Source organism: Rhodamnia argentea, chromosome 4 (assembly GCF_020921035.1).
Source record: "Rhodamnia argentea isolate NSW1041297 chromosome 4, ASM2092103v1, whole genome shotgun sequence".
Classification (NCBI taxonomy): Eukaryota; Viridiplantae; Streptophyta; class Magnoliopsida; order Myrtales; family Myrtaceae; genus Rhodamnia; species Rhodamnia argentea.
The window spans coordinates 17,455,271-17,474,726 of NC_063153.1; the positions used below are offsets into that span (position 1 = coordinate 17,455,271).

The 19,456-nt window shown below is 41.5% G+C and overlaps 3 protein-coding genes across 3 annotated transcripts; 2 read left to right on the top strand and 1 right to left on the bottom strand.

Annotated features, from left to right (window-relative positions):
* The first annotated feature begins 1,054 nt into the window (after window positions 1-1,054).
* Window positions 1,055-4,899, top strand: LOC115750977 (zinc finger CCCH domain-containing protein 18). The gene is made up of 4 exons (XM_030688616.2): window positions 1,055-1,302; window positions 1,891-2,202; window positions 3,419-3,479; window positions 3,744-4,899. The coding sequence occupies exons 1-4, from the start codon at window positions 1,174-1,176 to the stop codon at window positions 4,730-4,732; spliced, it is 1,491 nt and encodes a 496-aa protein (XP_030544476.2). The 5' UTR covers window positions 1,055-1,173; the 3' UTR covers window positions 4,733-4,899.
* A 190-nt stretch (window positions 4,900-5,089) lies between these two features.
* LOC115750976 (protein TIC 55, chloroplastic) lies at window positions 5,090-7,706 on the bottom strand. The gene is made up of 3 exons (XM_030688615.2): window positions 7,173-7,706; window positions 6,444-6,546; window positions 5,090-6,337 (listed from the first exon to the last, which is right to left on the bottom strand). The coding sequence occupies exons 1-3, from the start codon at window positions 7,679-7,681 to the stop codon at window positions 5,219-5,221; spliced, it is 1,731 nt and encodes a 576-aa protein (XP_030544475.2). The 5' UTR covers window positions 7,682-7,706; the 3' UTR covers window positions 5,090-5,218.
* A 971-nt stretch (window positions 7,707-8,677) lies between these two features.
* LOC115750992 lies at window positions 8,678-16,488 on the top strand. Its single transcript, XM_048278066.1, has 13 exons — window positions 8,678-8,994; window positions 9,228-9,387; window positions 9,757-9,878; window positions 10,099-10,292; window positions 10,377-10,559; window positions 10,627-10,745; window positions 10,848-10,984; window positions 11,683-11,802; window positions 11,962-12,055; window positions 13,593-14,031; window positions 14,666-14,845; window positions 14,933-15,098; window positions 15,530-16,488. Exons 1-13 carry the CDS (start codon window positions 8,871-8,873, stop codon window positions 15,943-15,945), a joined length of 2,454 nt encoding a protein of 817 aa, XP_048134023.1. The 5' UTR covers window positions 8,678-8,870; the 3' UTR covers window positions 15,946-16,488.
* The last annotated feature ends 2,968 nt before the right edge of the window (window positions 16,489-19,456 follow it).

Sequence of the window (19,456 nt, forward strand, 5' to 3'; positions counted from 1 at the left end):
TGTCCTCAAGAAAATATGTAGATACTTAATGATAATTTATTAAGTTCAAGCCCTTTCCTCTTCTTTTTTCCCCTCAAATTTGATTACAATTTACAATTTGATTATAATTTGTATTTGATATTTTATTATTTCATAATTTTATAATTCATAATTTTTTTATTTCCTAATTCATTATTTAAAAATTAAATTTAAAAATCATAATAGGAACCGAAATCGGTGGTTCTATTTTCGATTTTGAACCGGAACCGGGCTTTGTACCTTCCCGTAACCGCCCCTTAAGGTTCTGATTTCGGTTCCCCCATGGCCACGAATCGGAACTACCGGTTTGTGAACCGGAACCGGCCAGTTCCGCCTATGGCCATGACTATCGCAAAAAAATTGAAAAACGTTAATCACATTAAAATTGCGGAGACCTCAATGTGTGCATGGCAACACCTCTGCTTAAGAAATTAACTTCTAATCAGAACTTGATTTTTCTACTTCTACTTCTGAGTAGAAGTTGATTTTTGATTAGAGAAAAACGTTTGTGTTTGTTAACGGTTGAAAATTTCTACCTATGAAAAGTTATTAACACAAAATCTTTTACGAAAAATTATTTTCGATGGCTAAAAAATTTCTACTTCATTTTAAAAAATTTTAAATTTCTTTAAAAAATAATTAAAAAATATGATTTATTTTTTAAAAAATTATTATTTATTTTTTACTTTAGTGGCCGAAGACTATAACCCAACGGCGGCGGTGGTAGCGGTGGCATGTAGTAGCGGGCAATCGGCTATTGGTGGTGGTAATCGACAAAGGTCGGTGGTGGGTGGCAATAGCGAAGGCATGATTGTGAGAGGCGCATGAAAATGAAAAAAAGTCAAAGTGATAAAGATATTGATATTGAGAGATTTCTACTTCTGAAAGAAAAGTAACTATTTTTTTAACTTTTGAAATTGGCTCAAAAACAATTTCAAAAGTAGAAATTTACTTTAGAAATAAATATGATATTGCGGAATCAAATGGATTTTTGCTCCATAAATATTTCTTGAGCATAAATTCATTCTCAGGAGACCATTCGTGCCCTAGACGGCCCGTCGTTTCGTTCCTTTCTCCGTCGTCTGGCAATCCCTATGCTGGTGTTGAGTTCCATTTCATCCTCTCCAGAGGACTGACAAGGCAAAGCAAAAGCAAATGGCGAACGAGGAAGAAGAGAGAGTTCTAGAGATTCAGCTGGAGCTTCAATTGCAGGAGCAGAGAGACTCTCTTTCTTCACTCAAGGAAGCCCTTGTCTCTGACCCTGCCAATCCCGAGATCCTCGCCGTCCGTCCCCTTCTCCCTCGTTCATCTTCTTGGTCCTGTTTTTTCCTTTTCGAGCGCCATTTTTTGGTCCTTGGAATGGATCTCCTTCGGGTTTTTGAAAGCTTCTTATTCGCGTTCGATTGTTTATTGGCTAATATGCGTCTTGGCAAGTTGCTTGTAATCTGGGCCAGTTTATTTTGTGTACTCTATTGCTTTGCTTGTAATGTTTGATTGGTGCTGAGATTTGGGAAAGCTGCTGAGAACCCTAAGTAATGATTTAGAACATTTTTGGAAGAGACGCTTAAGAAAACTGAGAGTAACCCGGGAGCTATTGAATTATGTTGAGGTAGTATTATGTTGGCAGAGTAATGATCAGCTTATTTCTAGTTGCGAATTACAGATGGTTTTTGCATTTTGAGTTTTGTTCATATTGTACAAGGATACTTCTTGTTTGGTTCTAGTTTCTGCTGCATCAGTGAATCCTGCATTGGTGGTTGATACTTTGTGATGAAATTTGCATGTCTATGCATGTAAGGTCCTCATCAATAGAAAGTCAGTGCTAGTGGTATTTTCTTTTCGTGCGCATCCCAACATACTCTGCTTCCCCAGGTTCATGAAGAGCTGGTTTTGGCAATAAGAGATGCGGAGGAAGGGCTATTTCATCTTAAACGTGCACGTTTGTTACGGGAAGTTGATTCAGTGGCACAGAAGTCAGATTCTGCTGTTGAGGATGTTAAGGTGGAGTCTTTGGATCCAAATGATGTTGAAGCTGAGCCTCTGGAGGAGCAAAGGTACTCCATTGGGTCAAAATGTCGATTTCGCCACAGCGATGGTCGCTGGTATAATGGTCAGATAGTTGGATTGGAGGGTTCACAGTTGGCCAAAATCTCTTTCCTCATGCCGACCACTGAAAATATGCTGGTCAGTGCAGCTTTCTTTCTTTTCACCCCCATTACAATATGCATAGGCTTATGTATTTCGTTCATTTTAGCAAAATCAATTTTGGACAACTAAAAAAAATACGATTAGTAGTTCATGTCACGATTGAAGTCCTTGATTGAGATCCTGATAGTGATTTTAGCTTGGCCAGTCTGCCCTTGCCCTAATGTAGACTAGTAGGCTGTGAGAATGACATTGTAGGCGCTTCCGTTTTAAGATAATTCAAGCTGGTTAACTGCTGTCACTGGCCACAGTATGAAAGCAATGGGGGATTCTTAACCTAGCCTCTGAGTATCTTACGTGAAAAGTTCTTGAGCAAAATGTTTTTCTTATTTAGATCACATAAAACCAACTAATTGATTGTGAAGAATAAAGGGAAGCAAACTTCCATATGAGCAAATGTGGATAAATAAGACAGAGAGCATTAACCATACGTCAAAGCTATTGCACAACCTGTATAATCTTTGGGATACACAATATTATATTTGTACATTTTGTTCATTCCCTCTGTGCATGAAAGTTTGCTGCCGTTTTTTCGATCTTTGTGCAAATGGAAGTAACAGCCACTCTAGGTAGTGTTTCACCAGAAAGAAAATGAATTCTATCCTATCTCTTCTTTATCATTTATTGTGAGGGACTCCACAATTTGTTGTGCTTTTGTGACCTGTATTGTTTGGATCAGGTTGTACTATGAATAAAACTAGTTAGGTAAATGGAATATCTTGCCCACATCAAATCCTAAACATGATAAAAGTACATTAATTTGAATGAGAATATGGGCCAATTCCCAGTCCTGGTGAAATGTCTAGTGCTTCTTAACTTTTCTGAGGCTTTTGAATAACCTTTCCTGTTCATTGCGAAGATTATGATGTTAGGCACTGGTTGGAGATTCTATTAGCACCCAACTTGAAGTTCTTACTGGGAATATGCATGTCTTTTTATTGGACCTGACACTATTCTAATAACTGTGTTAATGATTCTCTCTTTTAGGTGTCTTCTCTATAAGTTTTCCTTTGACCTATCTATACAGCTTTCGGATGAAATATTTGCATGTTCTTTGGCAGATGTGCCAAAAGAACAATCTTTCATGTTTGCTCGACCGTGATTTGTGTCACATAGCGGATCAAAAGCTCTCAATTATGGTGTGAAATTTGACTAGTTATTATGAAACCACTAATGCTAGGCCACCAAAGTGCAGATATGCAAGTTCTTTCTACAGCAACGATGTCGGTTTGGTACTAGCTGCCGCTTATCACATGGTATGTTGCAACTAAAGGAACAAACACAACCTGCAAAGTGTCTGGAAGAATCATAAATATCCCATGTTTTCACCACAGATTCTTGTCACCATAGTCATCAGCATTTGTCTGGCAGTTTTTCCATGTTGCTTTTGGCAAGATATATAGTTCCTTCTCTTACCTTGTAGCTTTATCTTGTCCCACATACGGTACCAATATAAGCCCTGATAATCCATTACTTCTTTTTTGAGAGCATTTCCTACCTGACATATATGTATGTCTCAGGAGTAGATGTTCCATTATCATCCTTAAAGAAATTTGTCCCAACAAGTTGGGAGCAGTCATTGGTGGGGTCCAGTATATGGGCAACATCAGAGAGTAAAGCTGGTGTATGGAGAGAAGCTGAGCTTGAATCATGGGATGATGAATGTGGTCTTGGACAAGTTGTTTTCCGGGATGATGGAAGCTCTGCAAAGCTTGGCATGGATTATATAGCTCTATCTGAATACGCGGAAATCAGCGATGAAGAAGAGAGTGATTCAAGCTCAGAGCAATCTTACTCTAGTGACTATGAAGAAGAGGACCCTCAATGTCTAGGATTTCTTGAAAGTGCTGCAAATCAGAGGGGCATCCAGACAGAAACTGCCATTTTTGCTAAGTGGGAGAATCACACACGCGGAATAGCATCCAAGATGATGGCCAACATGGGCTATTGTGAAGGGATGGGTTTAGGCAGATCTGGGCAAGGAATGGTTGAACCCATTCCCGTGAAAGTCCTTCCACAAAAACAATCACTAGATGAGGCCCTAAAGTCTAATGAACACAACAAAGATCATGAAAGTCGGGCAAAGAAGCGCAGCAGAGGTGGAAAAAAGAAACGTGAGAAGAAGTTTGCTGCGGCAGCTCGGGCAGCAAAGGATGAAGAAGAAAGGAGACCAGATGTCTTTAGTCTGATCAATACACAACTTGCAATGCATGGGGAGGCGTTGAATGGTAAGTCTGCAAAGAAGCAGCAACTTAAAGATCCTGGGGAGAAGAAAATAGATAGGCAGGCTCTTGTTGCTTATGATGACGAGGTGAAGGAATTGCGAATGCGAGTGGAGAAGCTTGAAGAGATGGTCGTTAGGAACAAGAATGACAAGGTAGTGAGTGAGGCGGCCATGAGGAAGTTGGCTGAAACTCGCAAAGCTTTGGCTGAGGCTGAGGCAGCTCATGCTTCTGCATCTCATGCGATTATGTCCAAGGAGAAAGAAAAGAAATGGCTGAAGTTTTGATATCAGATACTGTGTTCTTGTATACTGCTTTTGTAATATGCTCTGTAAGATGTGGATTTGAAGGTTGGCCATGGTGCTTGTATTCATGCATCAAGGAGAGCTCGTCTTTTCCCCTCTTGAGAATGATTTATTCAGGTATATTCATCAAACTAATGATTAGATGATTATACACCTTTCTGCAGTGGTAAAATTTGATGAGAGACATGATCTGGCTACTGTTGGATGGTACAATTACAAAATCCTGCAAGAATACCCCGTAAAATCTGTGGAACCGGCAGGGGTCGAGTATATTCTGAATGGGCAGACCATAACGGTTGCGAACAGAAAATCAAGCAATTGCAATTTGCGAAGGTATCATTGTCAAAGGAAGAGCATTTCATTCAATATTCAACTAGATACAAATTTGCTACACCAACTACATTTTATATGAAAGTATTTCCTGCCATCCTGAAATACCTGGAAGCATAACGTGCAACGATCAAGGACTCACAATCTCCGGTGAGTCCTGACGAAGTTTGTAGTATTCATAGCAATAGCTGTCGAACACACATAAACTCCACCAAAGCATGCCGTTGCTGCCGCCAAGAGTATCACCTTCCACTGTCTAGCAGACGCTAAAATAGCCAATGCAGTCAATGCAGCAGCCAAAGCAAAAAGCCCATTCTTCCAAGCTTCAAACGCTTTCACAGCATTTCTGCATCCTTTGCAGTGAATCACATGCCTGAAGTATCTGTTGGCCCAATTAGGAGCGTGCATTGTCCCAACACCTCCCTTGGCAGGTGAGGACGCAGAGACTCTGGCGACTAAACCAGCCGGCGCGTGTTCCACCACAGCAGGCTCCTTCGGCAAGGAAATGGTGCTGTGCCCAAAATGATAAGGCATTCCGTGCCCCACTTTGTCCATCCACTTCCTGTACTCGGCTACCCATGTGTCTGAGGACCTCAAGCTAAGGTAGAGCTGCTTTGTGGGAACCTTTTCTCTTATCAAAACTTCATTTTGCGATGAAAGAAATCCCATATCTTGCTCGAATACTTTACTCGCATTCTGGTGGAAGTACCATTTAGGGAAGACTTTAGCCAAAGGAGATCTCATCGTCCCTCCAAACCTGACAATAAGCATGGACTTCCCTTGACCAGTTGGCCTACAGAGGAATAGACCAGTGAAGTAGTGTTTTACTCCATTCTTGTCGATGATTTCTCTATTGTTTTGAAGAACACATGGTGCTTCAAAGCGCAAAAAGTTGGGTAGTGACTCATCTTTCTCTTTACCCCACCATCCTGCAAATCCTCGGTCCGTCCGTTCAGTTACTTGGAAACATAGTGGTTGGGCATCTTCCCTTTTTGCTGTCCAATCTGTTCTATCATGTGAAATTGGGATATGGGCTGGATCCATAAGGTTCTCCAGAAGTATGGAATGATCGTAAGGAAGCTCGTGGGTAGTTGAAGTGTCTTGAAACCCCGGCCTTGCAAAATTCTCGAACCAAGGTATCTTGCTGAAGTTTGGCGGTGTCTTCAGAGACATCCACACCCACACAACTCCTTGAGAATCCCTCACCTCATATGTCTTAACACAAGCAGATCGTGGAATTTTCGCATCCGCCGGCAGCTGTAACATTAGTAAAGACACATTACTTTCATTTTCCATCAGTGGGGAGTGTGGTAAATCCATTTATTGGAACAAAAGAGCTAGGTCAATATAAACAAGGACCAACCTGAGGTATCTTGACACATTTTCCCTCGCCCTCGAACTGCCAACCATGGTACAAACATTCCAATCTCCCATCAATCAGCTGACCTTCTGATAGCTTTGCCAGCCTGAAGAAGGGATTCGCCATCAAAAGGTTTGAACACCAACAACCACCATGTAAGTTAAGTGAAAACCCCTATCCTCATAAGGAGATGTAAGTTGACACTAAAGCCTGTGAAACCCGGAAACACTTTCCTCGAACTGTAATGAACACAGGATCTTCAAGCGATCTATGAAAATCTAGCTCAGCTAGATTGTTAAGACAGGAAATGCAGGAGCTTGTTCCCCACTTAATAGCTATAAGTTCTATCTCGAGAGGCGATGCAGATGAGAAAGGGAGGCCAGGACGAACACAAAAACAGCTCACTTCCCAACCTCTTTGCATTTTAAGAACCACGGTACAGCTAGAATATCCGAGTTAGCACAATCGATTAAATACTTCAAACAAGCTACACCACTCATGGATGATCAATTGATCATCGCTCTTCCCTTCTTCTCGTGATAAGAGGGAGAAGATTCAAAGTTTATCTCCTTCTGTCCTGTCCAGTAACCGGGACAGGGGCCCGTCGCAAAGCCCGAGAGACCAAATCGATAAACTTGATTACACCCATCAATCAAGCTCAGAGAATGTCAAACACCCACACAAATACAAATAATATACGATCAGGCCGGCCCTGAAAAAGGACGGCGTTACCTGTGGGGACAGCGATCTTCGTAACACCTGAGCAAGCCGTCGCCGTCTCGGTAGAGGACGAGCTGCTTGTCGAACACGGTGAGGCCCAACGGGGCGTCGTCGGGGACGTCGTTGGTGAGGTAGAGAGGGTACCATTCCTCCGTCCAATCGTAGTCCGCCACGACCCTCTCCCCACTCCGCTCCTCCTCGCTGGCGGGGCCCACAAGGACCTGCGCATCCTCGTCCTCAAGCGAAGGAGCAGCGTCCCTGAAGCCCGTCGAGACCGCGTGAAGTCTGAGGTTGGGGGTGGGTCTTAAAGGGAGGGAGGACTTGAGAGGTGTTGGTGGGGTGAGAGAGAGCTTGGGTTTGTTGTTGTTGGTGGAGGAGGAGGAGGGGAACCATAAGGGGGGAGTGGAGGAGAGACATGGGCATGGGCATGGGCATGGACGTGGAATGAAGAAGATGCGAGAGCCAAGGAGCGGGGGAGAGGGAAAGGATGGCAGGTGAAGGAGTGAAGACGAAGCTGCCATGCCATGGGAAGGAGTTGAAAAGTAGACAGGACAAGGTTGGGGGAGGAGTGAAAGGAAAGGAGATCGGTCGGTCGGTCGGTCGGTCGTTCGTCTTTTGCTTGGAGGATCGTCGCACTTCTCTCCTCCACACAAAATTTTCGGCACTTGCCGTTTCTACTAGACTCGCTCTTGTCTCTTTGTTGCCTTCTCTTTTCTTACAAAATGCTTACCCAACACAAATTACTGAAAGATAAAAACTACATTAATAGATGAGATATCATTGTTTCTGTAGTCGCTTTAATTGCTTTTGTGGCGCAGAGTGCACTTTCTAATTAAGAACGCGGAATATCCGAACGTCGCCTAGAATTTCATGAATTATTGAGAATTATGTTGAATCGCTGCAAGTTTCCTAATTCGTCATTTCGAGGCCAGTCGAATTGATGGAATAAGAAGATGTTGCTAATCCTGTCGCGATGATCATGGGTTCCTCTTTCGAGCTCGAGCAAAGAGACTTAGACGCATTCACTTGTCCAATTTGACAACCATGATTCATGTTCTAATGCTACACAAGGATTACAAGCCCATCGAAATAATCACATAATTGGTTTCCGAACTTTTGATTTATTAAATGTGATCCCTAGATTTTAATCAACGTGCAATGTCGTCCTTGAAATTTTAATCTGTTCAATGCATTCCCTGAACTTTTAGTAATATAGTCCATAGTCTAAATGAAAATATTTAATATTACCTTTCCATTGATTCAATTTCAAAGACAATAAGTGATGGTTGGATTGAACATGTATCAATTGTTAAGGGATCGCATATAATAAATTAAAAATTCAGGGTCGACATTATACATTGATCAAAAATTTCAAGGATGAAATTGTATATTTGGCCAAAATTTAGGGACCACTTGCGTCATCTTTCCAACTATTAAACAAGAACGTTGGATGATGTCAAATTAACATTGGAATGGAAAAGAATTTGAATTCATTTTGGGCCTTTGTATTGGCCCCTCAAGAAGGATGGAAGCCCAATCAGGAAACAAGGCGAAGCTCGCTTCCATCCGCCGTTTCACCTCAACCGGGCGGCGGGCAGCAGATGCTTCAGTTCTCCGAAAGCCGGCATCGACGACGGTGATTTGGTGATACCCAGCTTAAACCCTAGACCCCCGTTCGCCTGTGAATCCTGGTGATATCACAAATTCTCGATGAAGATAGCCGTCGAAGGTTGTATGCATGGAGACCTCGACAACGTCTACAAGACCCTTCAGTACATCGAACGTCAGCGCAACATCAAGGTCGACCTTCTCCTCTGTTGCGGCGACTTTCAGGTAGCTTCGACGCTCTCCCTCGCATGCGAGATGCGACCATTGTCAGTTTGTGTCCTGTCGTGATGTCAATTTGATGCCCGATTCCGAGTTCAGTTGAAAATTCGCACTCTGCTTAGCTCCGTAGAAAATTGGCTTCTTTTGGCGTAGACAAGTTCTATTCTTGAAGATGGAAGTACTTGAATTTATCTTTAGCTGAAGAGACAATAACCTGATACCATATCAATGATGGATGTTCTGGATTTGGGAATGAGAGAGATTTGGAGAGCTTGAATGTGCCCAGGAAGTATCGGGCAATGAACTCGTTTTGGAAGTACTTTTCCGGGGAGCAGGTTGCGCCTGTTCCAACTATATTCATTGGCGGGAATCATGAAGCTTCCAATTACTTGTGGGAATTGTGAGTGGATTCTTTTCTCGAATTTCTGGTCTTGTAGAACATTTTTGGTGTCTTCCTTCTTTTTACCGTGAAATCTTTCATTGTTAATGTCCTGAAGTTTGCAATGTGTGAAGTGTTGCAAAGGGGCAGTTCCCTTTAGAATTTGTTTAATTGAAGCTCACTCATTTCAGTTGCTCTGTCTGTCTAATTGCATGTGCAACTAAAAGTGGCACCTGTACTGACATATATGGTATTTCCTACGTTTGGAGGCCTTCAGTCTTGTCTTTATGTAACTTTTAAGTGTATGGCTGATTGTATTTCCGCTGGTTGGCTTGTTGGTTTCACTTCTTCACTTTCAGGCAATTCTTAGTGGATTTGTTGTTTTTCTAGGTACTATGGAGGATGGGCAGCACCTAACATATACTTCTTGGGGTTTGCTGGGGTGGTCAAGTTTGGGAACATCCGTATTGGTGGACTCTCCGGAATTTATAATGCACGTCATTATCGTTTAGGTTAGTTTTTCTTTGATCAATTTTATTGAAACTAGATGACAGATTGGTGCAGCACTTGTTCACTCACTCCAGTGATCTTGGTACATGCATTGCATCTGCCGTCCGAATGAAGTAGGCCCTTCAATGGAGAGTTTAAACAATGTTGCATAGAGCGTGTAGTAGTACCCATATACATATGGATGCTCTTTACAATCTAATCAAGATAGTGTTTTGTGGACAGGACACTATGAAAGGCCTCCTTATAACGAGAACACTATCAGGTCTGTTTACCATGTTCGTGAGTATGACGTGCACAAACTTATGCAAGTTGAGGAACGAATCGACATTTTTCTTTCCCATGATTGGCCTCTTGGCATCACTGACTGTGGAAACTCTAAGAAACTCATTCAGCAGAAGCCATTTTTCGAGAAAGAGGTAACAAGAAATATTTGATAGCGATGCCACTATGATTTAACAGGCCTTGAAGATTACTCTCTCTCTGGAGAATTTGCTTTCCAGATTTTTCAAAAGACTCTTGGAAATAAGGCTGCGGCTCAACTGCTGGAGGAGTTAAAGCCCACTTACTGGTTTTCTGCCCATCTACACTGCCAATTTGCTGCTTCTGTTCAACACGGTGTAGATGGTCCAGTGACCAATTTTCTTGCTCTTGATAAGTGCCTGCCAGGCCGCAAGTTTTTACAGGTATGATCTCGTCTTTGATCAATTTTACCGAGCTCTGAAGTTGAAGCTGATGTTGCTTTGTTATTAGATCGTTGATATTGAGTCAGAGTCTGGACCCCATGAGATTTTGTATGACGAGGAATGGCTGGCAATAACGCGGAAGTTTCATTCTGTCTTTCCTTTGACCACTAAAAGTGCAGATTTTGGGTTTGTAAATGTGCATGTCACTCTATTTCTTTGCATAGCCCTCCCATGTGGGCAAGCATCATCGCATATATGTAATGACTAGCTGGTGAATCAATATAACAGGTCTGTTCAACTTGACATGCAAGATTGTCGACAATGGGTCAGGAGCAGACTTCAAGAGAGAGGTGCTCGACCTTTTGAATTTGAAAGGACAGTTCCATGTCACAATCCCTCTCAACCCTCTTCTAATGGTTCACCAGGTAGGAGTTTTGAGGTCACCAATATGACTCCTCTTTGATTTCTCCAACTTCTTTCTGTACACTAAGAATAGCTGTCCATGCGTTTTTATGTGGTAGCTTGGTCTGAATGCAATTGTATTGTGTTGGATAATTGCTAAAAAATATATATATATTAAGCAGTGGTTTATTGGATTATGATTTTACATTGAAACTGTTGAGCTAATGCAGCTAGATTAAAATGATTTGATATTTTGAGAGTTTTTTTTTTTTGGACTTCTTGAGTTGAGCTGTTATCATCAATATGCGATTCTTTCATGGAGATATGCGTGGTTCAGGACACTTTGATTGCAGAGCCAGTATTTTCTTCTGAAAGTTAAGGAATGGCTTATTCTTCAACAAGATGTCTCCGTGATACATGTACTAAGTACAATGGCTGAGAATTTTGCAGTGATTGTCACATTTTACAAATGCCAAGGCTTTTGTCTGCTGCAGTGTAGTCTGTATTGCAAAAAGGCACATTGCTTTATCTATGCTATTTATTTGGTTGTGTTGGAGCTGTATTTCCTTGTATGAACAAGCCCTGTTCAAACCTGTAGTCTACTGTTGTTTGCTATCACCACCAACTAAGGGGCATTAATTTATGGTAACCAAGCAAATGTGATTGAGCTTTCACAAATTATGCTGACCCTTGGCATGATTACATGTACGTTCTACTCCAGCATTGCCTCGAAACCCTCAGACAGAATCATTATTGCAACTACTGGAGCTTCCTTACCTCCTTGATGTCACATCAGAATCAAGGGATCCAATCAGCAGTCCCGCTTCAATGATCTACCAAGGTAACCATGCTGTTAGCTTATGTGTTTATAACATGGACTGCTCTGTTCGACCTGAGAGACATATTTTAAATATTTTCTACTCAGTCTCAGTGTACATAAGCTAGGCCACGCTGTTTAGCGGCTCTCAATAAATCTAATTGAGTTGTTTACATGTCATAGGTTCTTTGGGGGCTGATAACGAAGAAATTCCTATTGATGACATTGATGAATTAGAAGAGCTTGAAGAAGATAATGTCAAGACTGAGGATGAATAGCCATGAAGATCATGAGTATCTGCTAATTTAAGTCCTCTGTGGAAGTAGTTTACTGCTGGCCTCTCATGCCTGGGATCCGCGTATCAGCAGTAATGGGTTATAAACTGCGGTTCTTTCTACCCTCGTTGACCACTGAGGTTCGCCAGCCCAAAGAAAGGGAAAAAGGTATCATGAGAAAGGGAAAAAGATATCATGAGAGGGCCTGTATTGTGTAGGTTGACAACTTGCCATTTGCTTCACATCAATGTTCATAGTTAACTTCTTATTGAATTTTCTAACTTTTACCAGCCAACCTTCACTATGAAGTGATCTATATGTACTAATTATTGTCTGGAAGTTAGCGTTATAACTTGCAGTTTGCCATCGATATGATGTTTGTACGGATGATGTGAGTTATCCTATATCCGGCCAGAAGGGAGAGACAGCTATCTTTATGACTGTCATGCAAACGAACAGGTGACAGATCAATTTTGTGCAGATCCAGACTGAGAAAGGAATTCATAAAACCTGAGCCTCATCAGGATGTGAACTTTATGGAGCCAAAACCCCAGAAGCGCTGGACTTATTTTGATTAAGGTCTTTACTCAACCATTCAAGCAAGTCATGGCCCATGGGGAAGAGCACACAGCACAAGACTGTAAATGAGCCTGTGTTGCCATTGGCCCTTTGCCAGATCAGAAACCATATGTCTCATGCATGCAAGCGTAGCTCTTTCAAACTGATCATATTAAAAAGTGTCCCTGGCATAGATAATAAATCAGTACCTGCACAATTGATAATGAAGTCAATCTAGGTGAGGGAAAAGGGAAAAATGAAAGTAAAAACCAGAAAGAAAGAATGATGACTCGGCAAAGAAGGTGGCTTCACAGTTGCATTTTGGCAGGTAAATAACTAAGACTGTCAGCCGGCAACGGTTTGCATTCATCGCTCAGAATAACGAGTCCTACTCTACTCATGTATGCTCTACTAACTACACCTCCAGATTCTGAGGACTCTCCGCCCTTTTAGTTGATAGAACTTTTTCAGGGACGAGCAAGTCATAATGATTTTTCTCTCTGTTTTCATTCATTCTTTGATGTCCTGCGGTGGATTTATTCAAATTAGCCTTAGCAACGTACCCTCTTGAGTCAAGCAATAGAATTTTCATTGAACTGGCAGATTCGTTGAAGCTGTCGTCTTGCAAGTGCAACAGGCCATTCAATTGACCTTGTAAAATGAACGCCCACATGACAGTGAATGGCAGCTTTGTATTACGATCCAAAAAGGACTCTAGGGCAAAAAGCACAGGCAATCTTGGACAGTGCCCCTCGTTAACAAGACCCAGATATCTCTTGCCAATACTGCTACATTATTATGCAGTTGAGACCGAGACCGGATGTTGCCAGAGCTCTTGACTAAAGGGGGTAGATAAAGGTGGAGGAACAGAGAAAGAGAATGCAAATGGCACAAGATCCTCCACAACCTAGGCGTGCTCCGTTATGTTGTAGAAGCAGACAGAGTGTTTTAATGCTTGCAGAGTTGTCCTCTCTTCTCCAGTGTGCAAAATTTGGATTCCGGGGTAGGCTCACATGTTCATCTTTCTATAAGTTGTCAATGCATGGTGACCCCAAGAACCATCTACCTTCTGACATCACCCAATTTATTAAATGCTGCTTTAAATGATGATAAAAATCAATTTCCTCTTTTACTCCGAATGAGTTGTTTTCAGCAGCTCTCATCAGTGATAATTTCTGTGCAGAATTCACCTGAAAGCTTCATGGAGACCAGAGTTTTCAATTTGAATCCTCTCGTTTGTCTCGTCGTCTTCCTAGCTCATGTGGTTGCTTCTTCCGCTCAGCTGTCTTTTGGGTTCTATGCAGCTTCATGTCCTACTGCTGAATTCATAGTCAGGAACACAGTGAGATCAGCTTCTTCCAGTGACGCCACAATCCCTGGGAAGCTCCTTCGCTTGCTCTTTCACGACTGCTTCGTGGAGGTTAGTCTTCTTCTCTTTATTGCTCACTTTGGAAAGACAGATTCTTGTAATCTTGAAACTAGTGCAAGGAATGTACTTCATGCCTCCTAGTGTCAAATGGACAGCTTCGCATAAGGGTTCTCTGTGGTAGGACTGAACAGTGAACTTTAATGGGTTCCTGCAGAAGGAAATTTAAGCCAAGTTCGACTCATGTCTGTTGAATCTGGGGAGATTCCTTTTCAGCCATAGCAATTTAGAAGCTCAAGAGAGCGATTCGTATGTTCCTTTGCTTCTAATGTTAGGCCCAGCAAAAAAGATCTCATGAACTTTATTGGAAGTCCTGAAGAAGTAAGAAATATTTCTGAGGTCATAATGGATGAATTATCCGAAACTAAAGAAATAGTGACAGTCATTTCATATACTGACAGGTTTAGTTTCTCCAAGCAATCTAGATACCTAAATGCAAAGAGAAGTCTCTCCATCCATTGTCGTGGTTGAGATTATTCACTAGCAAATTTTCCTGTACGCGGTCTTGCTGACACTTTATGACTTCTCTCGAGTCTGTCTCCTAAACTTGAGCCAAGAAATTATGCCCGTTTCTTAAGTGACTATAATTTCAAAATCTAATTGACTGGTTACCATGATATGGTAGTAGGGTTGCGATGCATCTGTGCTTATACGAGGAAATGGAACGGAGCAAAGCGATCCAGCTAATACATCACTTGGAGGATTTTCTGTCATAGACTCAGCTAAAAGGGTTTTAGAATTATTCTGTCCAGGAACCGTTTCTTGCGCCGACATAATTGCATTAGCTGCCAGAGATGCTGTTGAACTGGTAATGCAAATTCTCAATACTACCTTTTTCCTTTCCACCTTATCAAGTACAAAACTCTTGCACTTAATTATGGATGCTTCAATGCAGACTGGAGGACCTGCAGTTCAGATTCCAACAGGTAGGAAAGATGGGAGAGTTTCTGCAGCTTCAAATGTAAGACCCAACACCGTGGACACGACCTTTACAATCGATGAGATGATTAGACTCTTCTCATCTAAGGGGCTGTCCTTGATTGATCTTGTCACTCTGTCAGGTATAACTGGAATATATCAGCTCCAAATAGCAAAACATGGCCAAGAAGGGTTAGTAGTACAAGCATCAAGTTTGGAAAATTTCCCTAAGAGTAGCTGTTAACAAAAATATAGATTTTTTTGTCATTTCCTTTTTAACGAAACCATCATGACAATGCAAAAGACTTTTCTCCTTACAGTTGGAATCAGGTGAATAAAACATTCCCAGGTACTTGCATGCCCCTGACCAACGGGAAAGGAAACTGTTTCAAGTCAACAGGAAATTTTAGGATTGATGGGTCAACGAAAAAGTTAGCATTGTAGACAACAAATCACTTATGCAAATTTAGTTTCCAGTTCATGAAATAGAGGAAGTAAGGTTTAGTTTTACAGACAAGACCATTGGAGCCTCCATGGTCTACTGTTGGTAACATCATGTGCTTTGAGGTGACAGGTGCACATACCATAGGAGCGGCTCACTGCAGTGCATTCAGAGACAGATTCCGAGCAGACTCCAAGGGAAAGCTCTTGCTAGTTGACTCATCCCTCGACATGACTTATGCAGAGGAACTCATGACACAGTGCCCTGCGGGTGCTAGTCCTTCCATTACAGTTAATAACGACCCTGATACTTCCTTGTCATTCGACAATCAGTACTACCGAAATCTATTGTTGCAGAAGGGGCTATTTCAGTCAGATTCCGTATTGATAAAAGATAACAGAACGAGGGAGCAAGTAGAGAATTTCGCAAATGACCAGGACAGTTTCTTCGCAAGCTGGGTTCAGTCATTCTTGAAGCTCAGTGCAGTTGAAGTAAAAACAGGCAGTGCCGGGGAGGTGAGACAATCTTGCTCAGTTACTAACAGATGAAAATGAAAGGTTTTTGAGTTTTTTTTCTCTTTCACTTTCTCGGACACAAATTAAGAAAAATGTAATTGCTTGTAGTCCTCTGTCTAGAGCTTCTCTCTCTTGAAGATAGTCCTATTATTCTTAGAGTCAGTTGCCAGAAAGTTCGTATAGCCACAGGATCTTGCTTTTTAGAAGTTTCAAGTGTGCTTGGTTTTACCTAAAATCTAGTTCGTGTGATGAGAGAGCAATCTTTCTCTAGAGTCCAAAAAATCATTCCATATCTTGTCACTTTCAATATCAGACGAGGGAGAATTTCCAAACCATGCTGAACTGCACAATTACAGATGCAATGCTCTTGTAAACTAGTCCAACTCCAGAAGTCAACTAAAGTTTACTTAGTAAGAAAAGTGAATCAAGAGATATGCAAGTGGAAAATGGAGTTTCTAGTCCGAAATCAAGCCGATCACCTTTAATCTCTGCTAGGCTCTACCGTCTAATTCATCCTTAAGGGAGTCTAGTCTGTGACTTCATTTTCATCTCAGGGTTAGCTCTATCTATTAAAGCTAGACACATCAAGTTTTCTTTAAATGAATGATAGGTTTGACTAGGGTTTGACTTGCAGCTGTTTAACACAATCAGATCGTCTGCTACGATTCGCCGATGTTTTCCCGCATGAACATCTGATGGCTCTATCCTAATAAAGTCCTTGCCTCAACAGAAGTAATCTAATCCACAACTTCACAAGACATGATTGCATTCCATTAGTATTCCAGCATGCGGTGGCAATAATGGACCTTAAACTAATGCACGAAAGAGACCTTAACGTGTGAACAAGGGGAAGGATCTGTCCGAATTAAAAGATTCCAGGCTTCAGAAGACTATAGAAAGTGAATATACTCGAGCAAGCTTTTGAAAAAGAAGGAAAGAAAACTCGACAGCTGCCAATTGACCGCGTCTTCATCTGTCTGTTGCCTCTTCTTCTTGAAGGAGTGGTTTCCTATTCTAGGAGGGTCTTTGAAAACATCTGTGTAATCCTTCTCCTCGTATTGACTGCTGTTGAATACTTAGAATCAGAATAGCTGTGAACATGCATAACAAGAGCAAATGAAAAATTAGCTGATTCCTATGATGTGAACCCACCACCTAATCCCATTTGATTGATCTTTGTCGGTCACTCAAGCAAAGCATGATTGAGTGAATTAAAATGGAAAAATGGGGACCATGGGAAAAAGAAAGTGAACCCTTTTTCTGTTTTTTCTCTTCTTTCTTTTTTTCTCATTCTTGTTTTAAGTGTGAATATGTTGAAACTCATATCAATTTGGGGAGGCTGTTAACCTGTCAATTCTCTGCCTGTCTCCCTTCATCCTGTTGATTCCAGCTTTCTCCACCACCCACTTGATTGAACTGCACAAGTTAGGTCTCTGCAGATGAAGATAAGCGAAAGAATCTTCTTCTTCTTCTTCTTCTTCTTTTTCTTTTCTCTCTCTCTCTCTCCCACATACACACGGATTCACATCCAAACATAGATTGCAGGTTCTGGTCATCTCTAATCCCAACATGGGTCCACGCGTAGAACAAGATTCCAGAGCAACATGAAATGCTTGGAAGGTCCACCACTAAGCCCAACTCTGGACTAAATTGTTGCTGGCTTTATCCGGCCATGAAAATGATGGGGAGGCCTTGTTTCGTTTTTCATCCTAGAAAAGAAACCAGTTTCAGACTTACATAATGGAGGAAGATAGATCTGTGGGCTTTGCACTCAAGAGACTCCAAGTGGGTATAGAGTGGCATTTGCATGAACAAAATGCTAGGAAAGTCAGTTGTGGAAGAACCATGCCTAATGGACGACCAAAATACGTGTGGTTGGTTCAGGATCACTCCCACTTCCAATAATTTTTTATTCCCCTTGTGGTCTTGCGTGGAGCCAATAATGTTCTTTCGTGCTCTGTATTTGCGGGTTCAATAATGTGCAGCAGGAAATCATGTTAAGCAAGGGTCTTCTTTGTGATTGGACAAAGGATGTGAAATCTTGGGCCACTTCAAATTTCCATTGGGAGCTCGAAAAATCTCATGGGTAGAGATTGGAAAATCTCGTTTCGGCTTTTATGGGTGCGAGCCATTTGTGTCCAATCTCTGCCCTAGAATGGCTTCTTTGTGGTGAGAAAGTGACTATCTTGAATAATTCAATCCAATTAAGCAAGTAGTGATCGTGTGGTTAGAATAACTAAGCAGCTTCTTATTGAAAAATGAGCAACGAAGAAGGTTTTCAGTTCACTTCAGGGATTACTGCAGAACATGAAATGATGGTCAATCCACTGATGGGTTAGGCACTTGATGAGATTATCTAGGACCATGGTTGCTTCACGAACAAAGAGCATGGTGGTTCCATGCCAGCTAAAAATGTCGGATGAAACCTCAAAATCCTACTATGTCGTGTCTTATTGTTCGGTGCTAGTGTTGTTTACTCCACGCCATGCATATTCCAGAGGCCTATCTCCTAATATTTTTCTTCTTCTTTTTTGGCCTATAGTCTCAATTTGAACTATGTAAGTACCTAAATGGACCCAATTCCAACACAGATCAGCCAAACATGCATTGGTTGCATCATCCTAGAAGCATTATGGGACGGGAGGAAAAGCAACTTTATTTTTGGTGGAAAGGGGGAAAAGCAACTTTACAAAGCCAAAGGCCAGGAAAAAGTACCAAAAAAGCCATACACATATTGTATTTGTATCAATTTGATCAATTTAGTCATAAAACATTTTGCATTGGTACTAATTCACTTCATTCAGCCAATTTTAGCCCAAAAATCGCCGACGTGGATGCCGGCAATCTTACATGACGCCGTAATGTCTACGTCGGTGCTGGCCGTGCTACATAGGACAGCTGGCGTCTACGTGAGCTATTTCCGGCCAGAATTGGCCGGATAGACGGGCTGAATAGACCGAATTAGTTCCGATGCAAAAGGTTTAGGATTAAATTGGTCCAATTGAAAGGTTTAGTACTAAATTGGTATCAATGCAATATGTTTAGGACTATTTTGTACTTTTCCCTCAAAGGCTATGTCGTCTCGAAGTCCACTATGGTTTCATTAAATATATCATGTGGAACCACCATTGATCCTTGATATGAGAGCGAGTAAGAGGACGAGAATTTAGGCTAAGAATATTAATGTTTATAATGTATGTTGCAATCCCATATATGGAGATCAATTATGCTGCTAAAACTTAGGTTATCTATGTGGATTAGGCAATAATGCATGAAATATAATGACAGCAACCCTGTTGTCCTAATGGAACAAAGTCATCGTGGTGGGGTTGCTTGCTGAGTTAGTGCGAGCATGTCAAGTGCTCCAGAATATGATAGGCACAGTATGGTAGGGATGAAATACAGGTTTTAACAAGAAAAGACAATAACAATAATGATAATTACTACAGTAAATTAGGAATGTGGGTGGGGGGGTGGGGAAAGCAAGAGCTGCCAATGATGGAGGTGACGTGTGGGTGAAGAAAATATTAACCAGGCATTGAGT

What these genes read in the sequence shown, in the direction of transcription:
- LOC115750977 (XM_030688616.2), top strand. Translation starts at nt 1,174, where the DNA reads ATGGCGAACGAGGAAGAAGAGAGAGTTCTAGAGATTCAGCTGGAGCTT. An exon ending in CCAATCCCGAGATCCTCGCC is followed by an intron (nt 1,303 to 1,890) that starts GTCCGTCCCCTT and finishes CTGCTTCCCCAG; the next exon opens with GTTCATGAAGAGCTGGTTTT. An exon ending in CGACCACTGAAAATATGCTG is followed by an intron (nt 2,203 to 3,418) that starts GTCAGTGCAGCT and finishes ACCAAAGTGCAG; the next exon opens with ATATGCAAGTTCTTTCTACA.
- LOC115750976 (XM_030688615.2), bottom strand. Translation starts at nt 7,681, where the DNA reads ATGGCAGCTTCGTCTTCACTCCTTCACCTGCCATCCTTTCCCTCTCCC. An exon ending in GAAGATCGCTGTCCCCACAG is followed by an intron (nt 6,547 to 7,172) that starts GTAACGCCGTCC and finishes TCCCTTCTTCAG; the next exon opens with GCTGGCAAAGCTATCAGAAG. An exon ending in AATGTGTCAAGATACCTCAG is followed by an intron (nt 6,338 to 6,443) that starts GTTGGTCCTTGT and finishes CTAATGTTACAG; the next exon opens with CTGCCGGCGGATGCGAAAAT.
- LOC115750992 (XM_048278066.1), top strand. Translation starts at nt 8,871, where the DNA reads ATGAAGATAGCCGTCGAAGGTTGTATGCATGGAGACCTCGACAACGTC. An exon ending in TTCACGACTGCTTCGTGGAG is followed by an intron (nt 14,032 to 14,665) that starts GTTAGTCTTCTT and finishes ATATGGTAGTAG; the next exon opens with GGTTGCGATGCATCTGTGCT. An exon ending in CCAGAGATGCTGTTGAACTG is followed by an intron (nt 14,846 to 14,932) that starts GTAATGCAAATT and finishes GCTTCAATGCAG; the next exon opens with ACTGGAGGACCTGCAGTTCA.